Source organism: Caretta caretta, chromosome 6 (genome assembly GCF_965140235.1).
Source record: "Caretta caretta isolate rCarCar2 chromosome 6, rCarCar1.hap1, whole genome shotgun sequence".
Lineage (NCBI taxonomy): Eukaryota > Metazoa > Chordata > Testudines > Cheloniidae > Caretta > Caretta caretta.
In genome coordinates, this window is record NC_134211.1 from 103,343,158 (window position 1) to 103,365,868 (window position 22,711).

Below are 22,711 nucleotides of genomic sequence, written 5' to 3' on the forward strand. Positions count from 1 at the left end.
CTTCAACCTGTCACATGTTCTTTCTATTCCCAAATGACCTGCAAAATGGTCCGTCGTGGGCTAACTGGAGCAGATCTCTCCTATATCCTTAAGGTTTAACTATTTGCTGACACACTTCATCAGGAATCCTCTTTTTCCCTAAATAATAGGGCTGTTGATTAATCACAGTTAACTCATGCAATCAACTCAAAAAAATTAATCGTGAATAAAAAAATTAGTCGTGATTAATCATAGTTTTAATTGCACTGTTAAAGAATAGAATATCAATTGAAATTTATTAAGTATTTTGGCTGTTTTTCTACATTTTCATATATATTGTATTCTGTGTTGTAATTGACATCAAAGTATATATTTTTGATTATAAATATTTGCACTGTAAAAATGATAGAGAAAAGAAATAGTATTTTTCAGTTCACTTCATACAAGTGCTATAGTGCATTCTCTTTGTCCTGAAAGTGCAACTTACAAAAGTAGAAATTTTTTTTGTTACATAACTGCACTCAAAAGCAAAACAATGTAAAGCCTACAAGTCCATTCAGTCCTACTTCTTGTTCAGCCAATCGCTAAGACAAGCAAGTTTGTTTACATTTACAGGAGATAATGCTGCCCTCTTCTTATTTATAATGTCACCAGAAAGTGAGAACAGGCATTTGCATGGCACATTTGTAGCCAGCATTGCAAGGTATTTACATGCCAGATATGCTAAACATTCGTATGCCCCTTCATGCTTCAGCCACCATTTCAGAGGATATACTTCCATGCTGATGACTCTCATTTAAAAAAATAATGCGTTAATTAAATTTGTGACTGGACTCCTTGAGGGAGAATTGTATGTTCCCTGCTCTGTTTTACTATCATTCTGCTATATATTTCATGTTATAGCAGTCTTGGATGATGACCCAGCACATGTTGTTCATTTTAAGAACACTTTCACTACAGATTTGACAAAATTCAAAGAAGGTACCAATGTGAGATTTCTAAAGATAGCAACAGCACTCGACCCAAGGTTTAAGAACCTGAAGTGCCTTCCAAAATCTGAGAGGGACAAGGTGTGGAGCATGATTTCAGAAGTCTTAAAAGAGCAACACTCTGATGTGGAAACTACAGAACCCAAACCATCAAAAAGAAAAACAACCTTCTGCTGGTGGCATCTAACTCAGATAATGAAAATGAACGGACATAGATCTTCACTGCTTTGGATTGTTATCGAGCAGAACCCGTCATCAGCATGTCCTCTGGAATGGTGGTTGAAGAATGAAGGCACATATGAATCTTTAGCGTATCTGGCATGTAAATATCTTGTGACGCCAGCTACAACAGTGCCATGTGAATGCCTGATCTCTCTTTCAGCTGATTGTAAACAAGAAGTGGGCAGCAAATGTAAACAAACTTGTTTGTCTGAGCAATTAGCTGAAAAAGAAGTAGGACTGAGTGGACTTTGTAGGCTCTAAAATTTTACATTGTTTTATTTTTGAAGGCAGTTATTTTTGTACATAATTCTACATTTGTAAGTTGAACTTTCATGATAAAGAGATTGCACTACAGTACTTGTATTAGGTGAATTGAAAAAATACTATTTCCTTTATCATTTTTACAGTTCAAATATTTGTAATCAAAAATAAGAATAGAAAGTGAGCACTGTACACTTTGTATTCTGTGTTGTAATAGAAATCAATATATTTGAAAATGTAGAAGACATTAAAATATTTAAATAAATGGTATTCTATTATTGTTTAACAGTGCAATTAATTGTGTGATTAATTATTTTTCGTCACTTGATAGCCCGACTAAATAATATTCCCTCTTTCACAAAAGATCTTACCCATCCTTCCGCAGTTGGGGGCATTATTCTGTGCATTAGCCCTGGCCTGCTTTAATTAAATATCACTCTGTTGAGCCACAATACATTTCTTCTGAGTTTTACTTGAATCTAGAATTACCCTTGGTGCATCCATTTGCCTGCGTTGAGCCTTTTCCTCAGCAGTGCATCCTGCTGTTCCATGCATCTCCTATACTCCTGCTTTTCCATCTCAGCAATGTCACTGTCCCTGAGCAAATTTTTCAGTTCTTGATCTGGGGCTTTCTTCTTAAAGGATAACTCCCTTTGTAAGCACAAATCTTCAAGGGCTTTTCTGTCAAGACCCTCATATGTTCATGGCTCACTCATTGTAACTAATCTTTAACCCAGGGGTGGGCAAACTTTTTGGCCCGAGTGCCACATTGGGGTGTGAAACTGTATGGAGGGCCAGGTAGGGAAGGCTATGCCTCCCCAAACAGCCTGCTCCCCGCCCCCTATTTGCCCCCTCCCACTTGCCACCCCCTGACTGCCCCCCTCAGAACCTCTGACCCATCCAGCCCCCCCTGCTCCTTGTCCCCTGACTGCCCTCTCCCAGGACCCCCCCGCCCCAAACCGCCCCCCCGGGACCCCACCCCCTATCCAACACCCCCCGCTCCGTATCCCCTGACTGCCCCTTATCCAACACCCTCCCCCCTGCCGCCCCCTTACCATGAGGGGCAGAGCCGCAGGAGCTTGCAGCCCTGCTGCCCGCGCAGTGGTATAGCTGCGGGGGAGGCGGGACAGTAGGGGAGGGGCCGGGGGCTAGCCTCCCCAACCAGGAGCTCAAGGGCCGGGCAGGAAGGTCCCATGGGCCAAATGTGGCCCGCAGGCCGTAGTTTGCCCACCTCTGCTTTAACCCTTAAAACTCTCAATATCAAAATCAAATTTTGATTAGCGTGGGGGTTCTGATCCAAACCCAATTAACCTGTGGTAATATGTGTCCTAACCAGACTACACCAAATGTGTCTGTGTGACTGCATGAGCCACACTGAGAATGCCACACTCAGGGAATACTGCAAAGAATAGGGTAGGCAATCCCCCAAACTGGTGGTTTATTCTATAATTAGATTCACCAAGCCAGTAACAAATCTGTAGTACCATAGACTACAGACTTGTAGACTACAAGAAGCCAGACAGAGTCCCCTTCAGGCATTCCAGCCCTTGGCTCCCATCTAGACAACCAAGTCTAATATAGTGAGGGGTTACTGAAAACTGTGTTCACCATACTTAAACTTATACCTATCCCAAAATATCGGACACTTACCCTCAGGTCAATATGAATTTCAGATCTTACCCAAATATCACACTGTCAGCCAATCCTTAGTAAACTAACTAAAATTATTAATAAAGGAAAATAAGAGAGTTATTAATGGCTAAGAAATCATACATATACAAGTGATTTTCAGTGTTCATATAGCAGTGATGTTATATATGCTGGTTTGAAAAGTTTCTTTGAAATTATTCCAACAGGTCTAAATCCAAAAGAAGCTTATATGTAAAGTGTATTAAAGTCTTTCCATACTATTTTCCAGGGTATTCAAAATAAATATTTGGAAGATCTTAGACCACAGTTTAAACTTTCCCTGTTCAAAGTTCAGCAGACTAGAGATGCAGGATGAGGCCCGAGGTTCCTTTTTTTTATAGCTGAAGCTGAACCTGAAGCTTGCTGGCAAGTGACAGGCAACTTCACCATGTGGACTGGGAAGAAAAATCTGTGATCTTTATTCAATGGGCCATTCAAAGATAATGCCCTTTGCAAGAGCCATTTAAACTACTAAAATCGTTTACAGATGTTTCACAATCATAAGTTTCAAAGAGACATGAGGACAATAACATTATTACTTACAAAGCTTCACTTAAATGTTAATATCCCTTCTGATCTAGAGACAATTGAGTATAGTAATAATAGTATTACAAGACATGAAAAAGAATTAGCATCTACAAGCTAATTTGGTTTCTTCTAACAGGACATAGGTAAACCACAGACAAATACACTTAGCAACTATTTTTTATCCTTATCAATACAAAGGGAATGAGTTGGGGATTGCTAGCCTAATTAAGATTTCTTTGATAACCATACATAAGTGGATTGTCTTGATTACAACTGCAATGCCTCTTGAAGCTGAAGCTTGCTGGCAAGCTGCTGGATGCCCCATCATCTCAGGCATTGGCACCCTAACAGCAGGATTGTCTGGCTGTGTAGACTCCCTCCTCAGGCCCTACGCTACCAGCACTCCCAGCTATCTTCGAGACACCACTGACTTCCTGAGGAAACTACAATCCGTCGGTGATCTTCCTGAAAACACCATCCTGGCCACTCTGGATGTAGAAGCCCTCTACACCAACATTCCACACAAAGATGGACTACAAGCCGTCAGGAACAGTATCCCCGATAATGTCACGGCAAACCTGGTGGCTGAACTTTGTGACTTTGTCCTCACCCATAACTATTTCACATTTGGGGACAATGTAAACCTTCAAATCAGCGGCACTGCTATGGGTACCCGCATGGCCCCACAGTATGCCAACATTTTTATGGCTGACTTAGAACAACGCTTCCTCAGCTCTCGTCCCCTAATGCCCCTACTCTACTTGCTATATTAATGACATCTTCATCATCTGGACCCATGGAAAAGAAGCCCTTGAGGAATTCCACCATGATTTCAACAATTTCCATCCCACCATCAACCTCAGCCTGGTCCAGTCCACACAAAAGATTCACTTCCTGGACACTACAGTGCTAATAAACGATGGTCACATAAACACCACCCTATACCGGAAACCTACTGACCGCTATTCCTACCTACATGCCTCCAGCTTTCACTCAGACCACACCACACGATCCATTGTCTACAGCCAAGCTCTACGATACAACCGCATTTGCTCCAACCCCTCAGACAGAGACAAACACCTACAAGATCTCTATCAAGCATTCTTACAACTACAATACCCACCTGTGGAAGTGAAGAAACAGATTGACGGAGCCAGAAGAGTTCCCAGAAGTCACCTACTACAGGACAGGCCCAACAAAGAAAATAACAGAACGCCACTAGCCATCACCTTCAGCCCCCAACTAAAATCTCTCCAATGCATCATCAAGGATCTACAACCTATCCTGAAGGACGACCCATCACTCTCACAAATCTTGGGAGACAGGCTAGTCCTTGCCTACAGACAGCCCCCCAACCTGAAGCAAATATTCACCAGCAACCACACACCACACCACAGAACCACTAACCTACGAACCTATCCTTGCAACAAAGCCCGTTGCCAACTGTGTCCACGTATCTATTCAGGGGACACCATCATAGGGCCTAATCACATCAGCCACACTATCAGAGGCTCGTTCACCTGCACATCTACCAATGTGATATATGCCACCATGTGCCAGCAATGCCCCTCTGCCATGTACATTGGGCAAACTGGACAGTCTCTACGTAAAAGAATAAATGGACACAAATCAGATGTCAAGAATTATAACATTCATAAACCAGTCGGAGAACACTTCAGTCTCTCTGGTCACTCGATCTCTGACCTAAAAGTCGCAATATTACAACAAAAAGACTTTGAAAACAGACTCCAACGAGAGACTGATGAATTGGAATTAATTTGCAAACTGGATACAATTAACTCAGGCTTGAATAGAGACTGGGAGTGGATGAGTCATTACACAAAGTAAAACTATTTCCCCATGTTTATTCCCCCTCCCCCGTTCCTCAGACGTTCTTGTTAACTGCTGGAAATGACCTACCTTGATTATCACTTCAAAAGATTTTCTCCCCCCCCCCACTCTCCTGCTGGTAATAGCACCCATTTTTCATGTTCTGTGTGTATATAAATCTCCTCACTGTATTTTCCACTGAATGCAACCGATGAAGTGAGCTGTAGCTCACGAAAGCTTATGCTCAAATAAGTTAGTTAGTCTCTAAGGTGCCACAAGTACTCCTTTTCTTTTTGCGAATACAAACTAACACGGCTGCTACTCTGAATCTTGTTAAGTTGTTATAGATCAGACACGATTGACTTGTCTGCCAGTAACACAAATGTATTTGACTTGCTGGGCACTAACAAATTAATTCTGATGATCATCTAATACCTTCTTGAATGTTTCTACTGATGCACCATACTGTTTTCTATACACAGAAAAAAGAAAATCTTTCCTATAACACAGTGTTTCCCAAACTTGGGACACCACTTGTTCAGGGAAACCCCTGGTGGGCCGGGCCGGTTTGTTTACCTGCCGCATCCACAGGTTCAGCCAATCACGGCTCCCACTGGCCACGGTTCGCTGTGCCTGGCAAATGGGGGCTGTGGGAAGCGGCAGCCAGTATGTCCCTCGGCCCGCACCACTTTCCCCAACCCCCATTGGCCGGGCACAGCGAACCGCAGGCAGTGGGAGCTGCGATCGGCCGAACCTGCGGATGCGGCAGGTAAACAAACTGGCCGGGCCTGCCAGGGGCTTTCCCTGAACAAGCGGCGTCCCAAGTTTGGGAAACACTGCTGTAACATGTTCCAGTGTTTCAATGCAGACATTCTAGACTCCAGTGAATGTAACCACAATAATTACATATGTTCAAAAACCAGCAGGAGAACGCTTCAATCTCTCTGGTCACTCAATAACAGACCTAAAAGTGGCAATTCTTCAACAAAAAAAACTTCAAAAAGAGACTCCAACGTGAAGCTGCAAAACTGGAATTAATTTGCAAACTGGATACCATCAGATTAGGCCTGAATAGAGACTGGGAGTGGTTGGGTCACTACAAAACCTAAACTTAATTTCCCCAATACTAATTTCTCCCTACTGTAACGAACACCTTCTTGTCAACTGTCTGTAATGGGCCACTCTCTTACCACTTCAAAAGTTATTTTTCCTCCCTTGGTATCCTGCTGTTAATTGATATATCTTGTTAGACTGACCTCACACTTTGTAAAGCAACCCTCATCCTTTCATGTATTTATACCTGCTCCTGTATTTTCACTCCATGCATCTGATGAAGTGGGTTCTAACCACGAAAGCTTATGCCCAAATAAATTTGTTAGTCTCTATGCTGCCACAAGGACTCCTCGTTATTTTTGCTGATACAGACTAACACGGCTACCACTCTGAAATTTGTTTCCAGCTTATTGTAGAAACTTTTACCAGGTAGATATCTGTTTTTTAAAGGCATGTGGTATTCATTTAACAGAATAGAGTTAACTTGGATTAGTTGTCTGTAGCTGAATATAGCAACTAATTTGTGTTTGTTCCTCAGAAAATGTTAAATGTTGTTAGGTGAAATTAGAAATTATAGTGGAACCCTTGAAGATCTTTTCAGCTCTAACTGCTGCAATAATAGTTTGACTCTTACTTCAGTACTCTGTGGAACATTTGGTACCACTGAGAAACAAAACTGTACAATTACAGTTACAAAACTGTAAATTCAAACCAAAACAAAAAAATGATTGAGATCATTATATTTGCTAAATGGATGCTTATTTAATCCAGCTTGTATTTTTAAATAAAGAAACTTTTACCCTTACCAGAATGATCATCTGGACAGGATATGGTATATAAAAGTATTTTAGGTAATTAAGACTTGTATACATTACTTTTTTAAAACATTTATTCATATTATGAATTAAAGGAAAATGCATTGCAAACAAATTGTGGTCATGCCCCAAGGAAGCTGCTTGTGTGCTTTGTGTGCCTATGTATGATTGGGCTTTTTAGCCATTTAAAACAAGTTTTGATTTGTTCAGCATAACAGATTATAAAACTTTGAAGTAGCAATGGTTAGTATGAGTTACAGCTTTTAACTCGGTGGTTGTCAATAGATGCCCAGGTGTCCTCTGTTCTTTATCAGATGGGAGATTCCAGCATTTTCAGAGTCTCTTTCAACAACTCATGCCCCTGCTGGATAGATCTTGTATTTCCATTCCATTTCCTTCCTTCACTGTTTCTTTATCCCATTCTCCACCCTTGGATCTTCTGTAATTTCTTTTCTCCCTTTCCCACCCATGTGTGTCTCATAAGGGTATCTGTTTCAGTTGAAAAAGTTTATAAGTATACTCTAACCTAGTTTTCCCTGTGGTGGTGACATCTGTTTAATCCTGGCTGATAGTATGGAAATGAAAATTATATTTTTAAACACAAAATGATAAGTTTATGTCATAATATACAGATTTTAGTTTAGTTTCCATACTTAATATTTTCCACCATCCTAACTTCCTCCTCCTCCTCCCAATCTCTTCTGCTGTCTTTCCCGCTTGTCTATGACATCTTAAGAAAGGAGCATGTTATTACAGCTGTTCTACTAAGGTGCATTGTCTTCCTTTTTATGAACGGTGTGAGCTTGAGGTCAGCTCATATTATACAATTTTAAATGTATGTATTTTTTGTAAGGTCTTATCAAGATATCCAAGGAAAAAGTTTGACTGTGGAGATTGTGGTCAAGGTGTACTGATTGTCTTGCTTGCGTACTGATGGTGTGTAATGGTGAAAAGAGAAAGCAGCAGTTTGATTAAGAGAGATATCTTAATATCTAGTATTTATAATGATACTACATTATATCTAGAGTAAAGTTATCATCTGTCTGCTTTATCATCTGCATGCTGTTATCCTAACAAGCCACTCAAAAAAATCTCCGTTAGGGTGACGCCTTGTCTTTCCAGTTTGAAATAATTTTCCTTTTAAATGATTTATATTTTTTCTAAATATATATGCTTAGAACATTTCACATTAGAAACAGCATATTTGTGATTTTATGTTTATCATGAAAGTTATTCTTTACGTTACTTTAATGTAGTTTTTTGTTGTGTGACTTATCTTTAACTATCTTCTTAAAACTAAAAAAAACCCTTCAGGGTATATGAGTTGTTATATGAATAGTCATTGTCCTCACTATGAAAGCTGTGACCTTGAGGACAGCTTGTAGTATAATACTTAAAATGTGTGTGTTTTTTGTAAGTTCTGGTCAAGACATCCAAGGAACAAGTGTGGTTGCAAATCTTCCAGTCCTGATGCAACAGAATCCTGCAGAGACACTTCGGAGGGTTTTGCCAAAAATCAGAGTAAGTTACTAAATGTGAAGTTATGAATATACCTTTTGTCCTAATAAAATATTGCAATAAAGGCAACAAGAGAAACAACTGCTTTAGTAAGTATGATTTGAAGATCATGTTGTATCAATATTAATTAGAAGGGGATGTTCCTTATTGATCTTCTACACGAATTCACTGTGTACATGGAACATATATTTTAATTAATTATCACAATTAGTATATTTTTTCCAGAAAAATGTTCTGCATTCTTCTGTAAAAATCTTGGTACTATAAAGTTTACCATTCTCTGCCAGCCTATGGAGAAATCTTTAGCCAATCAGTCTTAATGGTACAATTTGGCAGGCATCATTTCCTCAGCCTCATTCCATCTTCTGTGGGAGAAACATTGAGGTTTTTATGCTACCATCCAGAATTATATATTTTGTGTTTAGTTTTTCAAGGTGTATGTGATGCCCACAAAAGTTTAGTCAGCTATTATTAGTTGTTTGGTGAATTTCCTATGTGCATGGTAGTCAACCAATATGGGTATATGTTAATGGGCAAAAAAGGTGTTTGTTAGTTCAATTGAGTTAGCTTAACATGATTGAGAAGCCCCATTAAGATGTGGCTTAACACATTTGTAGCCATGTATGGCTACAACACCGCCAGGTTCCATAGCTTCAAATGCATTGGCCTGCATTTTGCCACTCTTTTCAGTTGAGTTAAACTAACTCAGTTGAACTAGCACTATTAAACAACACATTATTTTTTCCCAACAAGAGAGGGCCTAAGAATTTATTTTGAATGATGGGATGTTTCTGGTGTTTTGTTGGTTCAGTGTGTTGTCATTCAGCTGAAGTTGTAGAGTAAGCCAGAACTTTAATTCAGTTTCACAAAAAGCAAAGAACAAATCTGTTTTAACAGAGCTTTCAGATTAGCCTCTGGTCTCTTAAATGCTGTTCCTTCAAACATATTTCCATCTGTTTTTCTTGCTGCATTTTTCTGCATTATTTGATTTATTTATTTATTTATAGTCCAACAATAACTAGTCGCTGCTCATCGCTATTTAGACTTTGGGATAGGTAATACTTAAATTGGGCTACTGCTGCCTCAGACTCGAAGGAAATATTCAAATCAAAGGGAACTGATTGCTAGCAATAAATAAGTTCTTGCAACAACCTAAGACCAGCAATGCTGATAGTTTGTTAGTCCGGTAAAGAATGCAATAGATAGCAGTATTACTGACTCAGCTCTTTCAAACATCTTAGGCTCTCTCAAGCTCTTGCTGAAATAAACATAGGAGGAGGGGCCAACTTGCTCAGTCTGAAACTGTATACGTTTTGAACCTGATTTAATGTGGCCTAAACAATCTCTCCTGAGGCATATCTTTTTTTAAATTTAAATAATCTGTTAGTATGCACAGTTTTTAGTATCTGTTCTTTAACTGGGGAATTTCAGAGCTCCTTCTAAGAGTCTATTATGACTAAATCCCAGTATAAGTTGTTTGTTTGTTAAGATAAGGATCCCACTCTAAGAAAAGTGAATGTATCAGAAGAGGAAAAAGCTGATGATTCAGCCAAAATTTTCACATCATAAAATGTGTTGTTTCAGTTCATGATGGTTCAAAAATGTTTAAAATCAGTTACGAACCTAGAGATTGATCTGTCCTTTACTTACCTGTTTCTGGTGCTTACCTGATGGTTAAGGTGGTGAAGAACGTTGACAGAATGTGAGAGAAAGTAGACCACAGGTCATCTTTGTCTAGATCCAGATTGTACAGCCTCTCACTAAAAAGCAATCTGAATTGGTCTATAATTAGCAGGGTGGGTATGTCTGTACTGGACATAAAGAAATGCAATGCTAACTTAAAGACTGCTGCTGGAAAATTTAGTTCTGAAGAGCTGATTTGTGGCATATCTAGTAATTTTTAGGACAGCTTCATTTTCAACATCATTGCAACAGCTCTTTTTCAATGTGTGTAAATTAATGCTTGAGTAAGGTGCCAGACTGAAAGTCCGGGAGACTGAAGTGCTATAGCTATGGAGTGCATTAGTGCCTGGGGATTAGAAATTAAGTTCCTGCCAGTTTCTTTGACAATATGACTCATCCATCCATGATTTGAAGGGGACCATGTGTAGAAATGAAGTTTCTTCATATCCTTGAAATCTTTGTTTTTAGCTGAATCTGCCAACATATGCATCATTTTGATGATGATCTTTATGATATGGACAACTGTCCTCTAAGAAATGGATTGAAATTGCTTATTTCAGACAGTTGGAAACAAATTTGGCTCATTACTGACCTGAGCTGTATTTGAATCACTGAGCTCCAGTAGATATGAAAAGAGTCATGTTCCATTAAGAACATTCTGAGCAATCCAATCCCAGAAACCTTTAGAAATGAGGTGAAAAAAAAATTGTAACCATTGCAAACTATTTGCTTTCTTGAATTTTTCCTTATATTCTCAGTGACAGGGGTAAGGTAGTGGGTAATATAGGAAGAGTGGCATGGCTGAGGTTCTCAGGTTTTCTTATATTTTCATGGTAGTTTTTTCTGTACAAAAAGAATGTGTTAAAAAGGGTTGATGTCACAAGTTGACACTGACCCTTTAAGACGGAGCAGGGCCAGTGCACCTGTGCTTCAACAGCTCACTCCAACTGGGTTTAAAAGAGGGCACTTGGACCCAGTGGGGGAGACCCAATGAGAGAGAGACCTGGTGAGTCAGGGCTGCCTGAGAGCAGAGATTGGAGAAACTAGGAAAGGGTTAAGTGAGAGCTTCTTGGGAGAGACAGTTTGTAGAGAGTGAAAATCTCTGTAGGCCCTTTTTGGGAAGATGGAGGAATCAACTAGGGTGAGAGCAGGGAGGATAGTTTGGTGACTGTTCTGGGCTAGAATTGCTAATGCAAGGAGGCTGAGAGCTAGGAGCCAGCAAAAGGGACTAGCCTGCTGGCTTTCCTTTGTCAGAGAGACAGTGATGGGAGGCTGTTAAGGGCGGAGGGCTAGTAGACCAGCAGAGGGGCTAGTTTTCATACCTTCTTAGGCTGAATAGTCAGTACCGCGAGGTGGAAAAGGGCTGACTTGATAGACTGTGATTTAGGCAGAAGAATCATGGGGTTGGTCACTCTCAGGATGATGGGCTGGAGGTGTGGGACCCTGGAACAAGGGCAGAAGGAAACTGGAAACAGTAATGTGGACTCACTAGCAAGGAGCTTGGAAAATCACTGTACATTTCTATGGGTATGTCTACACTACGAAATTAGGTCGAATTTATAGAAGTCGGTTTTTTAGAAATCGGTTTTATATATTCGAGTGTGTGTGTCCCCACAGAAAATGCTCTAAGTGCATTAAGTGCATTAACTCGGCGGAGCGCTTCCACAGTACCGAGGCAAGCGTCGACTTCCGGAGCGTTGCACTGTGGGTAGCTATCCCACAGTTCCCTCAGTCTCCGCTGCCCATTGGAATTCTGGGTTGAGATCCCAATGCCTGATGGGGCTAAAACATTGTCGCGGGTGGTTCTGGGTACATATCGTCAGCCCCCCGTTCCCTCCCTCCCCCCGTGAAAGCAAGGGCAGACAATCATTTCGCGCCTTTTTTCCTGAGTTACCTGTGCAGACGCCATACCATGGCAAGCATGGAGCCCGCTCAGGTAACCGTCACCCTATGTCTCCTGGGTGCTGGCAGACGCGGTACGGCATTGCTACACAGTAGCAGCAACCCCTTGCCTTGTGGCAGCAGACGGTACAGTACGACTGGTAGCCGTCATCGTCATGTCTGAGGTGCTCCTGGTCGCCTCTGTGAGGTCGATCAGGAGCGCCTGGGCAGACATGGGCACAGGGACTAAATTTGGAGTGACTTGACCAGGTCATTCTGTTTAGTCCTGCAGTCAGTCCTATTGAACCGTCTTATGGTGAGCGGGCAGGCGATACGGACTGCTAGCAGTCGTACTGTACCATCTTCTGCCAGGCAGGCAAGAGATGAGGATTGCTAGCAGTCGTATTGTACCATCTTCTGCCATGCAGGCAAGAGATGGGGATGGCTAGCAGTCGTACTGTACCATCTTCTGCCGAGCAGCCATGAGATGTGGATGGCATGCAGTCCTTCTGCACCGTCTGCTGCCAGCCAAAGATGTAAAAGATAGATGGAGTGGGTCAAAACAAGAAATAGACCAGATTTGTTTTGTACTCATTTGCCTCCTCCCCTGTCTAGGGGACTCATTCCTCTAGGTCACACTGCAGTCACTCACAGAGAAGGTGCAGCGAGGTAAATCTAGCCATGTATCAATCAGAGGCCAGGCTAACCTCCTTGTTCCAATAACAACGATAACTTAGGTGCACCATTTCTTATTGGAACCCTCCGTGCAGTCCTGCCTGTAATACTCCTTGATGTACAGGCAAACCCTTTGTTGATTTTAGCTCCCTGAAGCCAACCCTGTAAGCCGTGTCGTCAGTCGCCCCTCCCTCCGTCAGAGCAACGGCAGACAATCGTTCCGCGCCTTTTTTCTGTGCGGACGCCATACCAAGGCAAGCATGGAGGCCGCTCAGCTCACTTTGGCAATTAGGAGCACATTAACCACTACACGCATTATCCAGCAGTATATGCGGCACCAGAACATGGCAATGCGATACCGGGCGAGGAGGCGACGTCAGCGCGGTCCCGTGAGTGATCAGGACATGGACACAGATTTCTCTGAAAGCATGGGCCCTGACAATGCATGCATCATGGTGCTAATGGGGCAGGTTCATGCTGTGGAACGCCGATTCTGGGCTCGGGAAACAAGCACAGACTGGTGGGACCGCATAGTGTTGCAGGTCTGGGACGATTCCCAGTGGCTGCGAAACTTTCGCATGCGTAGGGGCACTTTCATGGAACTTTGTGACTTGCTTTCCCCTGCCCTGAAGCGCATGAATACCAAGATGAGAGCAGCCCTCACAGTTGAGAAGCGAGTGGCGATAGCCCTGTGGAAGCTTGCAACGCCAGACAGCTACCGGTCAGTTGGGAATCAATTTGGAGTGGGCAAATCTACTGTGGGGGCTGCTGTGATGCAAGTAGCCCACGCAATCAAAGATCTGCTGATATCAAGGGTAGTGACCCTGGGAAATGTGCAGGTCATAGTGGATGGCTTTGCTGCAATGGGATTCCCTAACTGTGGTGGGGCCATAGACGGAACCCATATCCCTATCTTGGCACCGGAGCACCAAGCCGCCGAGTACATAAACCGCAAGGGGTACTTTTCGATAGTGCTGCAAGCTCTGGTGGATCACAAGGGACGTTTCACCAACATCAACGTGGGATGGCCGGGAAAGGTGCATGATGCTCGCATCTTCAGGAACTCTGGTCTGTTTCAAAAGCTGCAGGAAGGGACTTTATTCCCAGACCAGAAAATAACTGTTGGGGATGTTGAAATGCCTATATGTATCCTTGGGGACCCAGCCTACCCCTTAATGCCATGGCTCATGAAGCCGTACACAGGCAGCCTGGACAGTAGTCAGGAGCTGTTCAACTACAGGCTGAGCAAGTGCAGAATGGTGGTAGAATGTGCATTTGGACGTTTAAAGGCGCGCTGGCGCAGTTTACTGACTCGCTTAGACCTCAGCGAAACCAATATTCCCACTGTTATTACTGCTTGCTGTGTGCTCCACAATATCTGTGAGAGTAAGGGGGAGACATTTATGGCGGGGTGGGAGGTTGAGGCAAATCGCCTAGCTGCTGGTTACGCGCAGCCAGACACCAGGGCTGTTAGAAGAGCACAGGAGGGCGCGGTACGCATCAGAGAAGCTTTGAAAACCAGTTTCATGACTGGCCAGGCTACGGTGTGAAAGTTCTGTTTGTTTCTCCTTGATGAAAACCCCCGCCCCTTGGTTCACTCTACTTCCCTGTAAGCTAACCACCCTCCCGTCCTCCCTTTAATCATTGCTTGCAGAGGCAATAAAGTCATTGCTGCTTCACAGTCATGCATTCGTTATTCATTCATCACACAGATAGGGGGATGACTACCAAGGTAGCCCAGGAGGGGTGGTGGAGGAGGGAAGGAAAATGCCACACAGCACTTTAAGCACAGCACTTTAAAAGTTTACAACTTTAAAATTTATTGAATGACAGCCTTCTTTTTTTTGGGCAATCCTCTGTGGTGGAGTGGCTGGTTGGCCGGAGGCCCCCCCACCGCGTTCTTGGGCGTCTGGGTGTGGAGGCTATGGAACTTGGGGAGGAGGGCGGTTGGTTACAGAGGGGCAGCAGTGGCAGTCTGTGCTCCAGCTGCCTTTGCTGCAGCTCAACCATACACTGGAGCATACTGGTTTGGTCCTGCAGCAGCCTCAGCATTGAATCCTGCCTCCTCTCATCACGCTGCCGCCACATTTGAGCTTCAGCCCTGTCTTCAGCCCGCCACTTACTCTCTTCAGCCCGCCACTTACTCTCTTCAGCCCTCCACCTCTCCTCCCGGTCATTTTGTGCTTTCCTGCACTCTGACATTATTTGCCTCCACGCATTCGTCTGTGCTCTGTCAGTGTGGGAGGACAGCATGAGCTCGGAGAACATTTCATTGCGAGTGCGTTTTTTTTTCTTTCTAAGCTTCACTAGCCTCTGGGAAGGAGAAGATCCTGTGATCATTGAAACACATGCAGCTGGTGGAGAAAAAAAAAGGGACAGCGGTATTTAAAAAGACACATTTTATAAAACAGTGGCTACACTCTTTCAGGGTAAACCTTGCTGTTAACATTACATACATAGCACATGTGCTTTCGTTACAAGGTCGCATTTTGCCTCCTCCCACCGCGTGACTACCCCCTCAACCTTCTCCCCTCCCTGTGGCTAACAGCGGGGAACATTTCTGTTTAGCCACAGGCAAACAGCCCAGCAGGAATGGGCTCCTCTGAGTGTCCCCTGAAGAAAAGCACTCTATTTCAACCAGGTGACCATGAATTATATCTCACTCTCCTGAGGATAACACAGAGAGATAAAGAACGGATTTTGGTTGAATGCCAGCAAACATACACTGCAATGCTTTGTTCTACAGTGATTCCCGAGTACGTGTTACTGGCCTGGAGTGGTAAAGTGTCCTACCATGAAGGACGCAATAAGGCTGCCCTCCCCAGAAACCTTTTGCAAAGGCTTTAGGACTACATCTAGGAGAACCGCAAATGCCAGGGCAAAGTAATCCTTTCACATGCTTGCTTTTAAACCATGTATAGTATTTTAAAAGGTACACTCACCAGAGGTCCCTTCTCCGCCTGCTGGGTCCAGGAGGCAGCCTTGGGTGGGTTCGGGGGGTACTGGCTCCAGGTCTAGGGTGAGAAACAGTTCCTGGCTGTCGGGAAAACCGGTTTCTCCACTTGCTTGCTGTGAGCTATCTACAACCTCCTCCTCCTCATCATCTTCTTCGTCCCCAAAACCTACTTCCGTATTGCCTCCATCTCCATTGAAGGAGTCAAACAACACGGCTGGGGTAGTGGTGGCTGAACCCCCTAAAATGGCATGCAGCTCATCATAGAAGCGGCATGTTTGGGGCTCTGACCCAGAGCGGCTGTTCGCCTCTCTGGTTTTCTGGTAGGCTTGCCTCAGCTCCTTCAGTTTCACGCGGCACTGCTTCGGGTCCCTGTTATGGCCTCTGTCCTTCATGCCCTGGGAGATTTTCACAAAGGTTTTGGCATTTCGAAAACTGGAACGGAGTTCTGATACACGGATTCCTCTCCCCAAACAGCGATCAGATCCCGTACCTCCCGTTCGGTCCATGCTGGAGCTCTTTTGCGATTCTGGGACTCCATCATGGTCACCTGTGCTGATGAGCTCTGCATGGTCACCTGCAGCTTGCCACGCTGGCCAAACAGGAAATGAGATTCAAAAGTTCGCGGTTCTTTTCCTGTCTACCTGGCCAGTGCATCTGAGTTGAGAGCGCTGTCCAGAGCGGTCAGAATGGAGCACTCTGGGATAGCTCCCGGAGGCCAATACCATCGAATTGTGCCCACAGTACCCCAAATTCGAGCCGGCAACGTCGATTTAAGCGCTAATCCACTTGTCAGGGGTGGAGTAAGGAAATCGATTTTAAGAGCCCTTTAAGTCGAAATAAAGGGCTTCATTGTGTGGACGGGTGCAGGTTTAAATCGATTTAACGCTGCTAAATTCGACCTAAAGTCCTAGTGTAGATCAGGGCTAAGTTTTATTTTGGGAATTGGGAGAATGTTTTTTACTGTGAGGGTTCTATGTATTATTGTATGTGTATCTGAGTAAATTATGCCCAAAGATGGGATTTTGCGTGAAGACTGGGAAAGACTGTGTTCTTTTTATGGCTGGACCTAGATAAAACTGAGGCAGGTGCACGTGTCATGCCATGGACTACTGTAGAAGGGTGCTCCGAACAGGGCTGCCTTCTTACAATTGTTTTCTATTCTAGAACAGCTGACCAATTCAAAATAGGATTTATTACCTCTAGAGATGACTGGGTATTAGCAAATGGTCCTTCATTTCTTTTTTTCAACAATAAATTATTTTTCTGTATTTCACTCCTCTCATTATTTTATTTTTGCAGGGACTGGCTATTTATACCAACATACTATGTTTATAGCCTTCCCTTCAGCTTTATCTGGTTTTCAGTCCACCCATTTTATACTTACTGTGTTAACAAAAGTATTCCAGGAAAATATAGAACAGGTAGCAAGATGGTACTCATAACAAATTACTTCTCTCATATTTTATCAAATTGCCCCAGGAAATAGCCTCATAGTGTGTCCTCTTTTTTCCAGTCTACTAAAATAAGAGGCTGTTTGAGAGACAATACAATATTTGTTAGAAATTAAAGCAATTTCATTTTGAATCTGTGATGCACATATTCCATCTAGTTCATTATGAGCTGTTAGATTAAAAGTGCAAGAACAAACATATCAGCAAGCCTCCTGCTCTGTAGTATATGCAATCCAGCAACATGATTACTTGGCAGGTATTGTCCTCTAGGATACTTAAATGCATGCTCCAGTACACCCTTGTCATCAGAAGTGCCTTTGGTTCCATATTGCAGAGATGCTTTTATAATATTGAGCATCATGGGTCAACTTGGTCTTGTCTTCCTGGGCCTTTATAAAAGAGCTGTTTTTCTCTTATTCTTTGAACTGAACAAATGGCCACAGAACAAGATGTGTTCAGAACTGAGGAATAAAATGAACTGACAAATTGTTTAAAAAAAGCTGAGTCAGTTCCATTATCAGATTCAGTGGTGTTAAGGCCAGTTCAATAGACCTTTTTAATAAAAATATGCAAATAGCTTTGGGAAAACAAACAAACAGTCACATGAGGTTGCAAAATTATTGACAATTCATTAACTTTAACCCTAGTTTTTCCACTTACCTGCCACATGAACTTCTAGCCTCCCATTCCAGGCCCCTTTCTAAACTAACGCGCTGACTTGAAGAATTTCTGGAATTTGCTGCTTAAAATACTGAATCCAATTACATCTGAGATATTCTTGATCCTATGATATGCTTTGGTAGACAGAGAATTCTTGAAATGAAGGTGCACTAAAAATCAGCAACCTAGATTTATTTTTTTTCTTAAATTGTGTGACACTCGAAAGTTGAGATTCTCACTTCGATAAAGGTCATTTTCTACCAAAAGTTCATTAAATGTTGTTGGCCTGTTGGTTGCTGGTGGTACTTCTATTGCTTTTATATACTTACTTTCTGGCAATATATAGCAAAAAGGAGATTTTGTTCTTATAAATGTAGGGGTCATAGTGGATAAGCAATTAGTGTGAGCTCCCAATGAAGTGCTGTGGCGAAAATGGCTAATGGGATCTTTTGATGTATAAAGGGGAGTAGTGATTGTACCTCTGTATATGGCATTGGTAAGATTGATAATCAAATACCGCATACCGTTCTGATGTCCACATTTTTAGAAGTATGTATAAAAATTGGGAGAGGGTTCTGAAAAGAGCCACAACGATTCAAGAGCTTGAGAAAATGCCTTACAGTGCGAGACTTAAAGCGCTCAGTCTGTTCAATTTATCAAAAAAAAGTATGAGAAGTGACTTGGTTTCAGTGTATAAATACCTTAACAGGGAGAAAATACTGGTAGTAAAGGGCTCTTTAATCTAGCAGAGAAAGGCATAACAAGAACCAATGGCTGGAAATCAAAACCAGACATATTCAAATTTGAAATTAGGCTCAGATTATTAATAGTGAGGGTGATTAACCATTGGAACAAACTTTTAAGGAAAGTGGTGAATTCTCAATCCCATCACATCTTCAGATCAAGACTGGATGGCTTTCTGGATGGTATGCTTTAGTCAAACACAAGTTATTGGGCTCAATGCAGAGGTAATTGGGTGAAATGTTATGGCCTATGATAAACAGCAGGTAAAACTAGATTTTTCTCATGATCCCTTCTGGCCTTAAACTCTATTAAACTCTGTGAAATACATGTGAGTTTTGTTAACGTCTATAGACACTAGTATAAGCAGTTCCTCCAAAGGCTGCTTTACTATCTGTTTACTTTCATTAAGAGCTTGTCTAGACGGAGAGTTAGTACATGGCAAGCTGGGGTGTAAATCTACAGTGCACTAGCATGCCACACACTAAGTGGCTGTGTGGACTGTGGACCGCATGCTGGAAGTTCCCTACTATGCTTTGACCTACTGCTGTTTGAAACAAGAGATGGTCAAAGCACACTAGGGAATTTTTATCACACGGTAACAAGGTCCGCACAGCCAGTTAGTGGGCAGCACACTAGTGCGCTGTAGATTTACACCCCAGCTTGCCATTCACCAACTCTCCATCTAGACTAGCCCTAACACAGGGATAGTTGTATTTTCCTATTTTTCCTGGGTGGGTTTATAAATGCTCTTATTGGTTTTGATTGAAAATATTTTTTAGCATTGACAGGCTTTGTTATGTTTGATTTTTGTTTTTGTCTGTTGAAGAAATATTACTGCTGATGAACTGACCAGTTACTGGAGATTTCATATAGCTGTCACTTGATCTAATTCCCATTGAAAATAGTGGGAGTTGTCTCACTGCAAAGGGAATTGAATTGTCTGTTAATCTCTCTGCACCTCTGTTTCCCACATGTGAGATGGAATAACAATGTTCACCCACTTTTGTAAATTTGTATTTACAACTGTAAAGTGAAAGACATAGTGATTGCTATGTGTTTCTGCAGCTTTTTATCACCATGAGCTAATTGGGTAGTTAACTCAGCTTCCTCATGTAGTGTGTGAATGTATTTGCAGAACTCACAGGTAAGAACAAATGCTCCTTTTGTCAATGCTGTGGGTAAAATAGACTGAGGAAAAGGTAATTGAAAGACATTATGACTGTCTGGATCAAGAATTTTCTCTCTACTTGCTGGCAGAAATTGGTAAATCAAACCTGGTAAACTTGCCTGTGCAACTGCAGAAATTATACAGGTAGGAAAAATTTTCCATTGAAATTCTATATTTGTCATTTTAAATATTTAAAACAAAACAACAATTAAATAACCACCAAACAAAAAACTTTCACCTTTTACCATTTTTAGATTGGGATAAACAAGATTAAATTTACCAGACCCTTTTAATATAACTCAGAGAAAGTATGGTCAAGTTTGAGGCATCAGTATTGTGTTCTATCGGTTAAATCAGTTGTGATATATATAGTTCAGAAATTCATGTATATGAAATTTTTGTACATTCTCTACAGTTGAAAAACACTGATGTCTTGTTATGGGTTCTCCCATGTAGATCCCCCACCCTCTGGATATCTGCATGCACCTCCTCATGAACCTTGGTAATCACTGAAATGCAGATTCATAGACAGCTTAGACATATTCCTCAGTGTATGTTCTGTGCACCTAATGACTCCTTTGTATTTGGCATTGACAGCTCCCTTCCTTTTTGATCTCCATGGTTTGGTGGATCTTGGTGCCACCAGAATGAGGTTTTTTGAAGGCATTTATTTTGCTGAATTTTCTTTATTAAGAGCTATTTTTCCAAATGTGGCTTCAGAATAAAATTCAATTAATTTTGATCTAGAGCTGCAGTTGGTCACCTAACATGATAAGTGTCTACATCCTTCTAAGGACAGAGAGCCCAAATCTTGTCAAGCTTACAACACTCTGGCTTCTCAAAATTGTGAACATCTTTGTTTCTTACTTCAGTTATATATTATCTGGTTCCTACACATCAGGCCTTTTCCCTGTGGTATCTGATCCATTCTAAAGCCATTTTCAAAACAAATTATTTTGTAATCTATGAAACTATTTTTTAATTTGCTGTCCACCAACTTGTCAACTTTGTAAGCTGCAGTTGCTATTGACAAATTCTTTTCTTACTGTTTCCACAAGGTTAGGAAGTGGAAGCGATGGTGCTCTTAACCCTTGCTCATACTCTAAAGCAGATGTGGGGCACATCCAGCCCACAGGACCGTCCTGCCTGGCCCCTGAGCTCCTGGCCTGGGAGGCTAGCCCCCGACCCCTCCCCCGCTGTTCCCCTTCCCCTGTAGTCACCCTGCTGAGTGGGCAGCGCTCTGGTCTGCGGGGCTGCCTGCTCATGCACGGCAGCATGTCTGGCTCTGGCTGGGCGGCGTGGTGGCAAGACATGCTGCTCTGAGCGGCATGGTAAGGGGGCCCAGGCCAGAGGGTTGGTAAGGGGCAAGGAGTCCCAGGGGGCGGGCAGGGAGCAGGGGGCGGTTGGATGGGGCGGAGGTTCGGGGGGGGGCGGTCAGGGGATGGGAAGCAGGGGGTGGTTGGATGGGGCAGAGGTTCGGGTGGGGCAGTCAGGGGATGGGGAATGGGGGGCGTTAAATGGAGGTGGAGTCCCAGGGGGCGGTTAGGGGCGGGGGTCCCGGGAGGGGGCGGTCAGGGGACAAGGAGCGGGGTGGGGGTGGTTGGATGGGTCTGGAGTTTTGAGAAGGGCAGGCAGGGGGCGGGAAGTGGGAGGGGGTGGATAGGGGGCAGGGGCCAGGCTGTTTGGGGAGGCACAGCCTTCCCTACCCGGCCCTCCATATAGTTTTGCACCCCGATGTGGCCCTCGGGCCAAAAGGTTTGCCCACCCCTGCTCTAAAGTGACTTTGGGTTCAAACCTAATCAGTCCTTTGTTCTACCATTCTTCTGTAAATATGTATGCGTCTGTCTGTCTTTCTTTCTTCTAGTTCCTAATTAAAAGGTTATGCCATATTAACACAAATACAAAGTTGATAAACTGCAGCATTCTTTCAAGGAAAATCTATTCCAAAGGGACATAAATCACATTTCACTGGAGGTGAAATTTCATCTGTTCCAATTCAAGAAATCTGCAGTACTTTCTACAGTTTGGAACTATAGCTACCTGAACTTAACTGCTAGACCTTAGTCTTTTTCAATAGGGTAGTTCATCAAAACCAGCTTGTTTTTTTGATGTCACACTGAAACCCTCTGAGTCTGCTGGTTAGTGCTTTTTTGCTACTGGAGAGTGGGAATCTGTGAAGGAGATCCCATGACTAGAAAAGAAGTTACTTACCCATAATCATAATTCTCCAAATGGGTATCCTCCTCGACAGATCTACACTCGCAAACCTGATGTCTTTTGTCATACATTTTTATGTCCAATTTAAGGTCTATGGAACTGAAGTGGGGCTGGGAGCCAGACACATTTTAATAGGTGGAACTCAACAGTTCTCAGTGCAGACATCAATGCAGGCACATGTTTAAGCAATCTAGAAATTTACATTTCAATGTCTCCCGAGGTCCATGAGGAGGCACATCCAGAGAATGTGGCTCTCACACATGATTACCCAGAGAGTGTGGATCTGTGGAGGAGCTAACCATTTGGAATCTTGAGTTGTTGGTAAGTAACCCTATTTATGTTGTGTACCCAGTGAACATATTTAAAATTGAAATTGAATGCTTTCTATTCCA

At 42.7% G+C, this 22,711-nt stretch overlaps 1 protein-coding gene across 4 annotated transcripts in view; it reads left to right on the forward strand.

Annotated features, from left to right (window-relative positions):
• PPP4R4 (protein phosphatase 4 regulatory subunit 4) overlaps positions 1-22,711 on the forward strand; it is a 136,276-nt gene that overhangs the window by 33,679 nt on the left and 79,886 nt on the right. For 2 of the 4 annotated variants that reach the window (XM_048852204.2, XM_048852205.2), the window contains exon 3: positions 8,785-8,887. The exons of 1 other annotated variant lie outside the window; for it this stretch is intronic. In XM_048852204.2, coding sequence (XP_048708161.1) covers positions 8,785-8,887 — 103 coding nt within the window. Of the gene's footprint in view, positions 1-8,784; positions 8,888-22,543; positions 22,641-22,711 lie in introns of those variants that run through there. One more of the 4 variants, XM_048852206.2, reaches the window with a different exon arrangement.